The sequence below is a fragment of the Drosophila virilis genome, unplaced genomic scaffold (genome assembly GCF_030788295.1).
Source record: "Drosophila virilis strain 15010-1051.87 unplaced genomic scaffold, Dvir_AGI_RSII-ME tig00001568, whole genome shotgun sequence".
In the NCBI taxonomy this organism is placed as follows: domain Eukaryota; kingdom Metazoa; phylum Arthropoda; class Insecta; order Diptera; family Drosophilidae; genus Drosophila; species Drosophila virilis.
The window spans coordinates 68,297-82,848 of record NW_027212845.1 but is presented as its reverse complement, the minus strand read 5'-3'; the positions used below and the strand labels follow the sequence as shown (position 1 = coordinate 82,848).

At 48.4% G+C, this 14,552-nt stretch overlaps 3 protein-coding genes across 3 annotated transcripts; all 3 read left to right on the top strand.

The window, feature by feature from the left end:
• The first annotated feature begins 1,343 nt into the window (after window positions 1–1,343).
• LOC138911555 (uncharacterized) lies at window positions 1,344–2,855 on the top strand. Its single transcript, XM_070210910.1, has 2 exons — window positions 1,344–1,442; window positions 1,485–2,855. The coding sequence occupies exons 1-2, from the start codon at window positions 1,344–1,346 to the stop codon at window positions 2,853–2,855; spliced, it is 1,470 nt and encodes a 489-aa protein (XP_070067011.1).
• Window positions 2,856–7,598: 4,743 nt separating this feature from the next.
• LOC138911554 (uncharacterized) lies at window positions 7,599–8,370 on the top strand. The gene is made up of 2 exons (XM_070210909.1): window positions 7,599–8,084; window positions 8,173–8,370. The coding sequence occupies exons 1-2, from the start codon at window positions 7,599–7,601 to the stop codon at window positions 8,368–8,370; spliced, it is 684 nt and encodes a 227-aa protein (XP_070067010.1).
• Window positions 8,371–10,238: 1,868 nt separating this feature from the next.
• On the top strand, window positions 10,239–13,602 carry LOC138911552 (uncharacterized). The gene is made up of 7 exons (XM_070210904.1): window positions 10,239–10,296; window positions 10,933–11,211; window positions 11,348–11,720; window positions 11,813–11,926; window positions 12,149–12,474; window positions 12,892–13,313; window positions 13,405–13,602. The coding sequence occupies exons 1-7, from the start codon at window positions 10,239–10,241 to the stop codon at window positions 13,600–13,602; spliced, it is 1,770 nt and encodes a 589-aa protein (XP_070067005.1).
• The last annotated feature ends 950 nt before the right edge of the window (window positions 13,603–14,552 follow it).

Genomic DNA, 14,552 nt, shown 5'->3' with positions numbered 1-14,552 from the left:
CGCGTGGGATGGATGAAGCTCTGAAGAACCATTTTTCAATTGAGTCACTAGGTGAGAGCGTTTCCTCACATCCGCTGAGATCCAAAGAGGACGAACGCTCGATGCAGATTATGGAGGCAACAACAACCTATCTGGAAAACGAAAAGCGCTGACAGACCGGCCTGTTATGGAGGTTCGATCGCATGCACCTGCCAGACTCTTATCAGATGGCTGTTTAGAGGCAAAGATGTCAAAAGACCCATCACTGAAAGAGTTCATGATGAACACGATGCACGATTACAAACAGAAGGGATATATCCGCCGGTTGAAGGATAGTGAGTTAGAAGCTAACACTACATCGTGGTTTCTTACTATCTTTACAGTCACCAATCCGAACAAGAAAAAGCCGTGCCTGGTTTGGGATGCGGCTGCCAAAGTTAGTGGCATATCGCTGAACGATTGTTTGTTGAAACGTCTAGATACACTAGCATCTTTGATGGGGGTGCTACTACGCTTCCGAGAGCGTCCTATCGCAGTATCTGACGTCATAAGGGAAATGTTTCATCAAGTCAAGGTGCGCCTAGAAGACCAACCGGCACAGAAGTTTCTCTGGCGTGATGGAGATTCTCCGAAACATACGTTATGTAAGTCATGACGTTTGAAGCATCCTGCTCGCCAGCTCTAGCAAATTACGTCAAGAATCGCAATGCCGAGCGGTTTGTAGCGGAGCATCCGGATGCCGTAAAGGCGATTTGCGAAAACACATTTGTCGACGACTGGCTGCAGTCGGTGGATACTGGAGCTGAAATGATACAGTTAGCTGAGACTGTAAAAAGGATTCATGCTAGTGGCGGCTTCGAGATGCGCCGCTGGACATCAAATTCGAAGCAAGTTATACAGGCGCTGGAAGACGACTGTGAGGAGTTGGACAAGCGTATCAGCGCTCAAGATGAAGCGCAAGAGAAGGTCTTAGGCCTGTGGTGGCTACTTGGACAAGATCTGGTCGAATGGAATTGATGGCCGCGGTCTTAGGTCTGAGACTGGCCAAATGTATCCAAAAGGAAATGTCGGTACGCATACATAGACGAACATTCTAGACAGGTTCAAAGGATGTGCTCTACTGGATCCGTTCTGATGCTCGAAAGTTCCACCAATTCGTAGCGCTTCGTATAGGAGAGATTTAAGAAGAATCAGATGTGGACAGCTGGCGATGGGTACCATCGGCTCAAAACGTGGCAGACGATGGTACGAAATGGACTAAAACGCCTGAAATTCATGGCTCAACCAGGTGGTTCAATGGACCACCATTTTTGTATCTAGAAGAATCGCAGTGGCCACAATCGGAAATAGGCCCTGCATTAAACATGTTGTACCATGCTGAAGAACAACCCAATCACACGTCGTCCTGGAGATGTATTCTGCCGGATCTGCAGCGTTTCAGCAAGCTGGAAAAATTGAGAGCCGTACAGCTATGCGTACTGGATTTCCTACGGAATATTACCTAGAAGGTCAGATTGGACGGAGGACTGGATCTGCAGAAGACGCTGCTCCTTAAAAGAAGGAATGAAATGGATGTGATTCTTATCCGGATTTGTCAAGAAGAGGAGTTTTATGGTGAGATCACCCGCTTAAGGTCGGGGCGCCGCTTAACCGATCGCAAAAGCTTGCTGTTTAAGTGGTCCCCTTATGTGGATGACTTGGGCATTCTACGTATTAAAGGACGGATAGACAATAAACAAGGAGTCGAAGTCTGCGTAAAACGCCCGATAATTCTGCCAAGACGACATCAATTGACGTATCTGCTGGTTGAGTTTTATCAACGCAGATATCATCACCTATACAACGAAATCGTCGTAAATGAACTGCGGCAGCGGTACTGGATTTGTGGCTTACGAGCTTTGGTGAGAGAAGTTTCCAATACCTGCCCAGCGTGCCGCATACGACGCACCCGCCCAAAGCCGCCAGGGATGGGTGACCTGCCAATCGAACGATTATCGCCCTATACTTCACCGTTCACATATACTGGAGTGGATTACCTCGGCCCCTATGACATTGTCGTTGGCCGGCGTCGCGAGAAGCGCTGGGGCGTGCTATTTACATGCCTCACGGTGCGCGCCGTTCACCTAGATATATCTACCTCGCTCTCAACTGACTCATACTTATGCGTTCTGAAGTCGTTCGTGGCCAGACGCGGCTGCCCCCGCCGTATGCTGTCGGACAATGGCACAACTTTCAGAGGCGCTAGCAGAGTATTAAAAGATGAAATTGAACGTATATCGCCGGCTCTGATCGAGAGACAGTACCCAGAACTCGAGTTTACCTTTATTTCGCCAGGATCACCCCACATGGGAAGATCGTGGGAACGAATGAGGCGCTCTACAAAGTCAATACTGTCGGAAATTCTGCCGCCCTCTGGGTTAGGAGAGGAGGTGCTACGAGCAGCATTGGCTGACGTAGAAAGCGTGCTCAACTCAAGGCCACTCACTTATGTTCCCTTGGAGACATCTGAGTCCGAAGCCCTGACTCCAAATCATTTTCTTATAGGTCATTCAAGCGGATTGCGTGAGAGAGGATTACGGGAGCAAGGCGGAGCTAGCTTGGCACGAGGATCCCGAGTCGCCAGTCAATTGGCTGACCAATTTTGGAAGAATTGGCTGCGCGAGTATCTGGCTACACTCACCAGATGTACTAAGTGGTTTCAACCGCCACTCGAACCAATATCAGTCGACGACATCGTCATAATAGTGGATGACGGTGCCAAGCGAAACTGTTGGACAAGAGGAGTGGTCGTAGACGTGCACCGTGCAAAGGATGGCCAGGTCCGAAGTGCCGTGGTGCGATGGAATTATAACTCGCCCTGCCGTCAAGCTAGCTAAGCTTGACATTAAAGTTGGTAACACACTGCACGGATGTTCGTGAACTACGGGGTGGGGAATGTTACGGGGCGAAGTGAAAATAGCTGTTGACTAAGTCAACTGGGTCTCGCATTTTTTCTGTAAGCAGTCCTCGCTGCTTACACTGGAAGCGCACCGTTAGAATTAGTTTTTACATGATAAGTCGATCGCACGCAGCTGCACAAGCTGCATTTTCGTCGAAGTTCATTTTCGTTTTGTGCTTGCAGCTGAGAAGAAGTGAAAGAGAACAGAAGCGCGTGAATGTAAGTCTCATAATCATGTAAAATATAGGTTGTTAAATAATGAAAGAATATTAAAGATTTCAGCGTTCGAATTAAATTATATCGTACCGCCTCGTACGAATCGAATTGAATCCAGTTGTTTCTTTCGACGCTAGAAGTCCCTGCCGAATACGCGCCCCGGCACGAGTCTCGGTGCAAACATTCTGAAATATTCTCTGCAGCAGAGAGTGTCCGAGGGATTCTCTGCTACGGCGGAGATTTCTGCGAAGCAAGCGACTTGCAAAGTCACAACCTTAGCTGCCTATAGAGAGACACGTGGTACAAGAGGTAGACTCACACTTAGCAGCCATAACCTCAAAGCAGATTTCTTAGTATTGGTGTGGCGAGATGGCTGACGGTGATGAACAAGATGCAAGTGCGAGAAGGAATACAAGTAGTATTCAACCCGGTGGAACTGCAACGCCATGGTCAACGGGACAGGCTAACGGATCGTCTGTCCCTGCTGGAGTAAAAGAGAAAGTCGGTGTAGAAAAAGCTAGCGGGGCAGCAATCATAGAAACTTATAGCGGCTGTCCGTCTACGTCGTCCGCTGCTACTGGTCCAAGGGAAAGTTCAACACCAATGCACCAAAGAACTGAGAAAGTGGGAGATCTTTTCGACCCTTTCGGATACCAGAACGTGATCTACAAGCAGAAACAGGTTGGGGCTAATTGGAGTGTACACCCCAGTTTGCCATATCAAGCAAACACGGCGGTGTTTAACCAGGCTACGGAGCCCAGTACTGCCGCGTACATGGGCCACACAGGTCTGGGAGCGATCAATAGATCGATTGAGCACGTGCCACGGCAGCAATTTGACAATGTGCATTGTAATAATGCGACGCCGTGGAATGGATCGCCGACACCTGCGCAAATCAGCGCGCGACATGTGGAATGGTTGATCTTTATCAGCAATTATGAGTAATCCACAGAGAGATGTGGATTCAGCAACGATGAAAATCTCATCAGGCTTCAGAAGTGCCTCAGAGGGCAACCCCTGGATGCGGTGCGCGGAAAACTTATGATCCCAGCTACAGTGCCGTATACTATAGGCACATTGCGAATGTTGTATGGCCGCTCTGAAATAGGACATGCTGCTCTGCAGCAAAAGCTCCAAGAGGAACCAGCAATAAAGTCGGACAACTTGAACACCGTTATCCGACTGGCCCTAGCTGTCCAAAACTACTGCGCAACGATAGCGGCCATTGGTATGCACTAATATCTACGATCCCGCGCTGCTGAACGAGGTTGTTGCTAAGATGCCCAGCAATATGAAATTGATTGGGGCCGGCATCGAATGTCGAATGAAGGTAGCAGTTTGGCCACCTTTGATAACTGGCTGTTCAATGTGGCAATGTGCGCCAATATGGTCACGCCCTACGAGACACCACTGGCTGATAACGAAAAGAAGAGCTCCACGAAAACCCCTAGAGAGCGAATTTTTGTGCACAACACGGTAGATAGCCCTGAGGGTTCTCAGCAACAACGTTCACAACAGGAACAGGAACATGTGCAAAGTGCGCCGGTAACCACCGTCTATCAGATTGCGACGACTTCAGATCAATGGGTACAAATCAGCGCTGGGAACTTGTTAAGGAAAAGAGGCTCTGTTTTTGCTGCTTTCTACGTCATCGAGCACAACAGTGTAAATCAAAGAAGAAGTGTCATGTAGATGGTTGCGAGTCAACGCACATGTGCTGCTGCATACGCCTACCATGAGTGGTAGTAAAGTGGAGCACACGGAACAAGGTAGCAACCACCGGATTAAGGCAAGTGAGTCTGCCGTTATGTTTCAAGACAGCTCCGCAAGTCAGACACTGTTTCGATATGTTCCAATCACGATCTAAATCAAAAAGCGTGCGCGCATATGCATTAGTGGATGAAGGAGCTGAGTGTACGTTAATAGAAAGAGCGCTTGCAGACGAGCTGGAATTAGATGGCCCTGCGACCCAGCTGTGTCTTAAATGGACAGGGGACATAACCAAGAATGAACCTGAGTCGATGTCCGTGGCTGTGAGCATTTCAGCTCCAGAACATAACACAATACAGTATGCCTTAAAAAAAGTGCGAACAATAGCGAACTTGGACTTACCAGAGCAAAGTATCGGGCCACAGTTGCTCAAGTCTCGAAAGCACTTATCTACGCTTCCTATTCTGCCGTATAACAACGTCAAGGCTCAGCTTATCATTGGTTTAGACAATATCAAAATAACTGCACCCTTGGAGATACGAGAAGGTGAAAACGACGACGTCATAGCAGCACGAAGCAGACTAGGATGGGCCGTATATGGCCGCCCCATTGTGGAAGACAGCACCACGCCTCGGCTGCTACATATTTGCCAGTGCAGTGGGGCGCGTGGGATGGATGAAGCTCTGAAGAACTATTTTTCAATTGAGTCACTAGGTGTGAGCGTTTCCTCACATCCGCTGAGATCCAAAGCTAACACTACATCGTGGTTTCTTCCTATCTTTACAGTCACCAATCCGAGCAAGAAAAAGTCGCGCCTGGTTTGGGATGCGGCTGCCAAAGTTAGTGGCATGTCGCTGAACGATTGTTTGTTGAAACGTTCAGATACACTAGCATCTTTGATGGGGGTGCTAATACGCTTCCGAGAGCGTCCTATCGCAGTATCCAGCGACATAGGGGAAATGCTTCATCAAGTCAAGGTGCGCCTAGAAGACCAACCGGCACAGAAGTTTCTCTGGCGTGATGGAGATTCTCCGAAACATACGTTATGTAAGTCATGACGTTTGAAGCATCCTGCTCGCCAGCTCTAGCAAATTACGTCAAGAATCGCAATGCCGAGCGGTTTGTAGTGGAGCATCCCGATGCCGTAAAGGCGATTTGCGAAAACACATTTGTCGACGACTGGCTGCAGTTAGCTGAGACTGTAAAAAGGATTCATAATAGTGGCGGCTTCGAGATGCACCGCTGGACATCAAATTCGAAGCAAGTTATACAGGCGCTGGAAGACGACTATGAGGAGTTGGACAAGCGTATCAGCGCTCAGGATGAAGCGCAAGAGAAGGTCTTAGGCCTGTGGTGGCTACCTGGACAAGATCTGTTCACGTTTGTGGTGAGGCCGAACTTGCTTGCGAAGGCATCTAAGGAGCCCCCAACTAAAAGACGTGTTCTGAGTGTAATCATGACTATTTTCGACCCGCTCGGGATGCTAGGATTCTTTAATATCCGCGCTAAGATCATCCTTCAGAACATATGGAGATCGAATATCGGATGGGATGACGACCTCACCAACGAAGACGAAGCCGATTGGCAACACTGGCTTGATCTAGTTTTAATTTGAATGCCGTCCGCATTCCACGATGCATGAAGTGGGTGAGCCGAACCCGGGCTGTGCAGATGCATACATTCGTTGACGCCAGTATGAATGCTTACGTCGCAGTTGTATTTTTGGGGGCTGAACTTGATGGCCAAGAGCATTGCAGTTTGGTCGCCTCGAAAACGAGAGTAGCACCCCTAAAGCCCGTGTCCATACCTCGAATGTAACTGATGGCCGCGGTCTTAGGTCTGAGACTGGCCAAATGTATCCAAAAGGAAATGTCGGTACGCATACATAGACGAACATTCTAGACAGGTTCAAAGGATGTGCTCTACTGGATCCGTTCTGATGCTCGAAAGTTCCAACAACTCGAAGCGCTTCGCATTGGAGAGATTTTAGAAGAATCAGATGTGGACAGCTGGCGATGGGTACCATCGGCTCAAAACGTGGCAGACGATGGTACGAAATGGACTAAAATGCCTAAAATTCATGGCTCAACCAGGTGGTTCAATGGACCACCATTTTTGTATCTAGAAGAATCGCAGTGGCTACAATCGGAAATAGGCCCTGCATTAATCATGTTGTACAATGCTGAAGAACAACCCAATCACACGTCGTCCTGGAGATGTATTCTGCCGGATCTGCAGCGTTTCAGCAAGCTGGAAAAATTGAGAGCCGTACAGCTATGCGTACTGGATTTCCTACGGAATATTACTATAAAGGTCAGATTGGACGGAGGACTGGATCTGCAGAAGACGCTGCTCCTTAAAAGAAGGAATGAAATGGATGTGATTCTTATCCGGATTTGCCAAGAAGAGGAGTTTTATGGCTTAAGGTCGGGGCGCCGCCGATCGCAAAAGCTTGCTGTTTAAGTGGTCCCCTTATGCGGATGACTTGGGCATTCTACGTATTAAAGGACGGATAGACAATAAACAAGGAGTCGAAGTCTGCGTAAAACGCCCGATAATTCTGCCAAGACGACATCAATTGACGTATCTGCTGGTTGAGTTTTATCAACGCAGATATCATCACCTATACAACGAAATCGTCGTTAATGAACTGCGGCAGCGGTACTGGATTTGTGGCTTATGAGCTTTGGTGAGAGAAGTTTCCAATACCTGCCCAGCGTGCCGCATACGACGCGCCCGCCCAAAGCCGCCAGGGATGGGTGACCTGCCAATCGAACGATTATCGCCCTATACTTCACCGTTCACATATACTGGAGTAGATTACTTCGGCCCCTATGACATTGTCGTTGGCCGGCGTCGCGAGAAGCGCTGGGGCGTGCTACTTACATGCCTCACGGTGCGCGCCGTTCACCTAGATATAGCTACGTTGCTCTCAACTGACTCATACTTATGCGTTCTGAAGTCGTTCGTGGCCAGACGCGGCTGCCCCCGCCGCATGCTGTCGGACAATGGCACAACTTTCAGAGGCGCTAGCAGAGTATTAAAAGATGAAATTGAACGTATATCGCCGGCTCTGATCGAGAGACAGTACCCAGAACTCGAGTTTACCTTTATTCCGCCAGGATCACCCCACATGGGAAGATCGTGGGAGCGAATGGTGCGCTCTACAAAGTCAATACTGTCGGAAATTCTGCCGACCTCTGGGTTAGGAGAGGAGGTGCTACGAGCAGCATTGGCTGACGTAGAAAGCGTGCTCAACTCAAGGCTCCCTTAAATTCCCTTGGAGACATCTGAGTCCGAAGCCCTGACTCCAAATCATTTTATTATAGGTCATTCAAGCGGATTACGTGAGCGAGGATTACGGGAGCAAGGCGGAGCTAGCTTGGCACGAGGATCCCGAGTCGCCAGTCAATTGGCTGACCAATTTTGGAAGAGATGGCTGCGCGAGTATCTGCCTACACTCACCAGATGTACTAAGTGTTTTCAACCGCCACTCGAACCAATATCAGTCGACGACATCGTCATAATAGTGGACGACGGTGCCAAGCGAAACTGTTGGAAAAGAGGAGTGGTCGTAGACGTGCACCGTGCAAAGGATAGCCAGGTCCGAAGTGCCGTGGTGCGAAGGAATTATAACTCGCCCCGCCGTCAAGCTAGCTAAGCTTGACATTAAAGTTGGTAACACACTGCACGGACGTTCGTGAACTACGGGGTGGGGAATGTTACAGGGCAAAGTGAAAGTAGCTGTTGTCTAAGTCCTACTGGGTCTCGCATTTTTCTGTAAGCAGCCCTCGTTGCCGAATACACGCCCCGGCACGAGTCTCGGTGCCAACATTCTGAAATATTCTCTGCAGCAGAGAGTATCCGAGGGATTCTCTGCTACGGCGGAGATTTCTGCGAAGCAAGCGACTTGCAAAGTCACAACCTTAGCTGCCTATAGAGAGACACGTGGTACAAGAGGTAGACTCAGACTTAGCAGCCATAACCTCAAAGCGGATTTCTTAGTATTGGTGTGGCGAGATGGCTGACGGTGATGAACAAGATGCAAGTGCGAGAAGGACTACAAGTAGTATTCAACCCGGTGGAACTGCAACGCTTGTAACGCCATGGTCAACGGGACAGGCTAACGGATCGTCTGTTCCTGCTGGAGTACAAGAGAAAGTCGGTGTAGAAAAAGCTAGCGGGGCAGCAATCATAGAAACTTATAGCGGCTGTCCGTCTACGTCGTCCGCTGCTACTGGTCCAAGGGAAAGTTCAACACCAATGCACCAAAGAACTGAGAAAGTGGGAGCTCTTTTCGACCCTTTCGGATACCAGAACGTGATCTACAAGCAGAAACAGGTTGGGGCTAATTGGAGTGTACACCCCAGTTTGCCATATCAAGCAAACACGGCGGTGTTTAACCAGGCTACGGAGCCCAGTACTGCCGCGTACATGGGCCACACAGGTCTGGGAGCGATCAATAGATCGATTGAGCACGTGCCACGGCAGCAATTTGACAATGTGCATTGTAATAATGCGACGCCGTGGAATGGATCGCCGACACCTGCGCAAATCAGCGCGCGACATGTGGAATGGTTGATCTTTATCAGCAATTATGAGTAATCCACAGAGAGATGTGGATTCAGCAACGAGGAAAATCTCATCAGGCTTCAGAAGTGCCTCAGAGGGCAACCCCTGGATGCGGTGCGCGGAAAACTTATGATCCCAGCTACAGTGCCGTATACTATAGGCACATTGCGAATGTTGTATGGCCGCTCTGAAATAGGACATGCTGCTCTGCAGCAAAAGCTCCAAGAGGAACCAGCAATAAAGTCGGACAACTTGAACACCGTTATCCGACTGGCCCTAGCTGTCCAAAACTACTGCGCAACGATAGCGGCCATTGGTATGCACTAATATCTACGATCCCGCGCTGCTGAACGAGGTTGTTGCTAAGATGCCCAGCAATATGAAATTGATTGGGGCCGGCATCGAATGTCGAATGAAGGTAGCAGTTTGGCCACCTTTGATAACTGGCTGTTCAATGTGGCAATGTGCGCCAATATGGTCACGCCCTACGAGACACCACTGGCTGATAACGAAAAGAAGAGCTCCACGAAAACCCCTAGAGAGCGAATTTTTGTGCACAACACGGTAGATAGCCCTGAGGGTTCTCAGCAACAACGTTCACAACAGGAACAGGAACATGTGCAAAGTGCGCCGGTAACCACCGTCTATCAGATTGCGACGACTTCAGATCAATGGGTACAAATCAGCGCTGGGAACTTGTTAAGGAAAAGAGGCTCTGTTTTTGCTGCTTTCTACGTCATCGAGCACAACAGTGTAAATCAAAGAAGAAGTGTCATGTAGATGGTTGCGAGTCAACGCACATGTGCTGCTGCATACGCCTACCATGAGTGGTAGTAAAGTGGAGCACACGGAACAAGGTAGCAACCACCGGATTAAGGCAAGTGAGTCTGCCGTTATGTTTCAAGACAGCTCCGCAAGTCAGACACTGTTTCGATATGTTCCAATCACGATCTAAATCAAAAAGCGTGCGCGCATATGCATTAGTGGATGAAGGAGCTGAGTGTACGTTAATAGAAAGAGCGCTTGCAGACGAGCTGGAATTAGATAGTCCTGCGACCCAGCTGTGTCTTAAATGGACAGGGGACATAACCAAGAATTAACCTGAGTCGATGTCCGTGGCTGTGAGCATTTCAGCTCCAGAACATAACACAATACAGTATGCCTTAAAAAAAGTGCGAACAATAGCGAACTTGGACTTACCAGAGCAAAGTATCGGGCCACAGTTGCTCAAGTCTCGAAAGCACTTATCTACGCTTCCTATTCTGCCGTATAACAACGTCAAGGCTCAGCTTATCATTGGTTTAGACAATATCAAAATAACTGCACCCTTTGGAGATACGAGAAGGTGAAAACGACGACGTCATAGCAGCGCGCAGCAGACTAGGATGGGCCGTGTATAGCCGCCCCATTGTGGGAGACACCACCACGCCTCGGCTGCTACATATTTGCCAGTGCAGTGCGGCGCGTGGGATGGATGAAGTTCTGAAGAACTATTCAATTTTCAATTGAGTCACTAGGTGTGAGCGTTTTCTCACATCCGCTGAGATCCAAAGGGAACGAACGCTCGATGCAGATTATGGAGGCAACAACAACCTATCTGGAAGACGAAAAGCGGTGGCAGACCGGCCTGTTATGGAGGTTCGATCGCATGCACCTGCCAGACTCTTATCAGATGGCTGTTAAGCGCCTGAAATGTTTAGAGGCAAAGATGTCAAAAGACCCACCACTGAAAGAGTTCATGATGAACACGACGCACGATTACAAACAAAAGGGATATATCCGCCGGTTTAAGGATAGTGAGTTAGTAGCTAACACTACATCGTGGTTTCTTACTATCTTTACAGTCACCAATCTGAACAAGGAAAAGTCGCGCCTATACACTAGCATCTTTGATGGGGGTGCTAATACGCTTCCGAGAGCGTCCTATCGCAGTATCCGGCGACATAAGGGAAATGCTTCATCAAGTCAAGGTGCGCCTAGAAGACCAACCGGCACAGAAGTTTCTCTGGCGTGATGGAGACTCGTCACGCTTCCCCGAAACATACGTTATGCAAGTCATGACGTTTGAAGCATCCTGCTCGCCAGCTCTAGCAAATTACGTCAAAAATCGCAATGCCGAGCGGTTTGTAGCGGAGCATCCGGATGCCGTAAAAGCGATTTGCGAAAACACATTTGTCGACGACTGGCTGCAGTCGGGGGATACTGGAGCTGAAATGATACAGTTAGCTGAGACTGTAAAAAGGATTCATGATAGTGGCGGTTTCGAGATGCGCCGCTGGACATCAAATTCGAAGCTGTGCAGGCTGTGCAGATGCATACATTCGTTGACGCCAGTATGAATGCTTACGCCGCAGTTGTATTTTTGCGGGCTGAACTTGATGGCCAAGAACATTGCAGTTTGGTCGCCTCGAAAACGAGAGTAGCACCCCTAAAGCCCGTGTCCATACCTCGAATGGAACTGATGGCCGCGGTCTTAGGTCTGAGTCTGGCCAAATGTATCCAAAAGGAAATGTCAGTACGCATACATAGACGAACATTCTAGACAGGTTCAAAGGATGTGCTCTACTGGATCCGTTCTGATGCTCGAAAGTTCCACCAATTCGTAGCGCTTCGGATAGGAGAGATTTTAGAAGAATCAGATGTGGACAGCTGGCGATGGGTACCATCGGCTCAAAACGTGGCAGACGATGGTACGAAATGGACTAAAATGCCTAAAATTCATGGCTCAACCAGGTGGTTCAATGGACCACCATTTTTGTATCTAGAAGAATCGCAGTGGCTACAATCGGAAATAGGCCCTGCATTAATCATGTTGTACAATGCTGAAGAACAACCCAATCACACGTCGTCCTGGAGATGTATTCTGCCGGATCTGCAGCGTTTCAGCAAGCTAGAAAAATTGAGAGCCGTACAGCTATGCGTACTGGATTTCCTACGGAATATTACTATAAAGGTCAGATTGGACGGAGGACTGGATCTGCAGAAGACGCTGCTCCTTAAAAGCAGGAATGAAATGGATGTGATTCTTATCCGGATTTGCCAAGAAGAGGAGTTTTATGGTGAGATCACCCGCTTAAGGTCGGGGCGCCGCTTAACCGATCGCAAAAGCTTGCTGCTTAAGTGCTCCCCTTATGTGGATGACTTGGGCATTCTACGTATTAAAGGACGGATAGACAATATAGAAGGAGTTGAAGTCTGCGTAAAACGCCCGATAATTCTGCCAAGACGACATCAATTGACGTATCTGCTGGTTGAGTTTTATCAACGCAGATATCATCACCTATACAACGAAATCGTCGTAAATGAACTGCGGCAGCGGTACTGGATTTGTGGCTTATGAGCTTTGGTGAGAGAAGTTTCCAATACCTGCCCAGCGTGCCGCATACGACGCGCCCGCCCAAAGACTCCAGGGATGGGTGACCTGCCAATCGAACGATTATCGCCCTATACTTCACCGTTCACATATACTGGAGTAGATTACTTCGGCCCCTATGACATTGTCGTTGGCCGGCGTCGCGAGAAGCGCTGGGGCGTGCTACTTACATGCCTCACGGTGCGCGCCGTTCACCTAGATATAGCTACGTTGCTCTCAACTGACTCATACTTATGCGTTCTGAAGTCGTTCGTGGCCAGACGCGGCTGCCCCCGCCGCATGCTGTCGGACAATGGCACAACTTTCAGAGGCGCTAGCAGAGTATTAAAAGATGAAATTGAACGTATATCGCCGGCTCTGATCGAGAGACAGTACCCAGAACTCGAGTTTACCTTTATTCCGCCAGGATCACCCCACATGGGAAGATCGTGGGAGCGAATGGTGCGCTCTACAAAGTCAATACTGTCGGAAATTCTGCCGACCTCTGGGTTAGGAGAGGAGGTGCTACGAGCAGCATTGGCTGACGTAGAAAGCGTGCTCAACTCAAGGCCACTCCCTTAAATTCCCTTGGAGACATCTGAGTCCGAAGCCCTGACTCCAAATCATTTTATTATAGGTCATTCAAGCGGATTGCGTGAGAGAGGATTACGGGAGCAAGGCGGAGCTAGCTTGGCACGAGGATCCCGAGTCGCCAGTCAATTGGCTGACCAATTTTGGAAGAATTGGCTGCGCGAGTATCTGCCTACACTCACCAGATGTACTAAGTGGTTTCAACCGCCACTCGAACCAATATCAGTCGACGACATCGTCATAATAGTGGACGACGGTGCCAAGCGAAACTGTTGGACAAGAGGAGTGGTCGTAGACGTGCACCGTGCAAAGGATGGCCAGGTCCGAAGTGCCGTGGTGCGATGGAATTATAACTCGCCCTGCCGTCAAGCTAGCTAAGCTTGACATTAAAGTTGGTAACACACTGCACGGACGTTCGTGAACTACGGGGTGGGGAATGTTACTGGGCGAAGTGAAAATAGCTGTTGACTAAGTCAACTGGGTCTCGCATTTTTTCTGTAAGCAGTCCTCGCTGCTTACACTGGAAGCGCACCGTTAGTTAGTTTTTACATGATAAGTCGATCGCACGCAGCTGCACAAGCTGCATTTTTGTCGAGGTTCATTTTCGTTTTGTGCTTGCAGCTGAGCAGAAGTGAAAGAGAACAGAAGCGCGTGCGGAGCGCGAATGTAAGTCTCATTATCATGTAAAATATAGGTTGTTAAATAATGAAGGAATAATAAAGATTTCAGCGTTGGAACTAATATATATCGTACCGCCTCGTACGAATCGAATTGAATCGAGTTGTTTCTTTCGACGCTAGAAGTCCCTGCCGAATACGCGCCCCGGCACGAGTCTCGGAGCCAACAAATACAAATTCCTATTAAGACCGTTCTACTATTTGAAATAGCTACCAGAGGAACTGACGGTCAAAAATTAATCTGTTGAATAAAATAAACATATTTGTTTTTCAAGATATCTTGACCAAACTTGGCATTTATTAGTTTTACTATGGTCCTTATATAAATACAAAATCCTATTAAGATCGGACCACTATTTGAAATAGCATCCAGAGGAACTGACGGTCGAAAATTAAACTGTTGCATACAAAAACATTTGTTTATTAAGATATATTGACCAAACTAGGTAATTTATTAATTTTACTATGCTTCTCATATATATACAATATCCTTTTAAGATCGGTCCACTATTTGAAA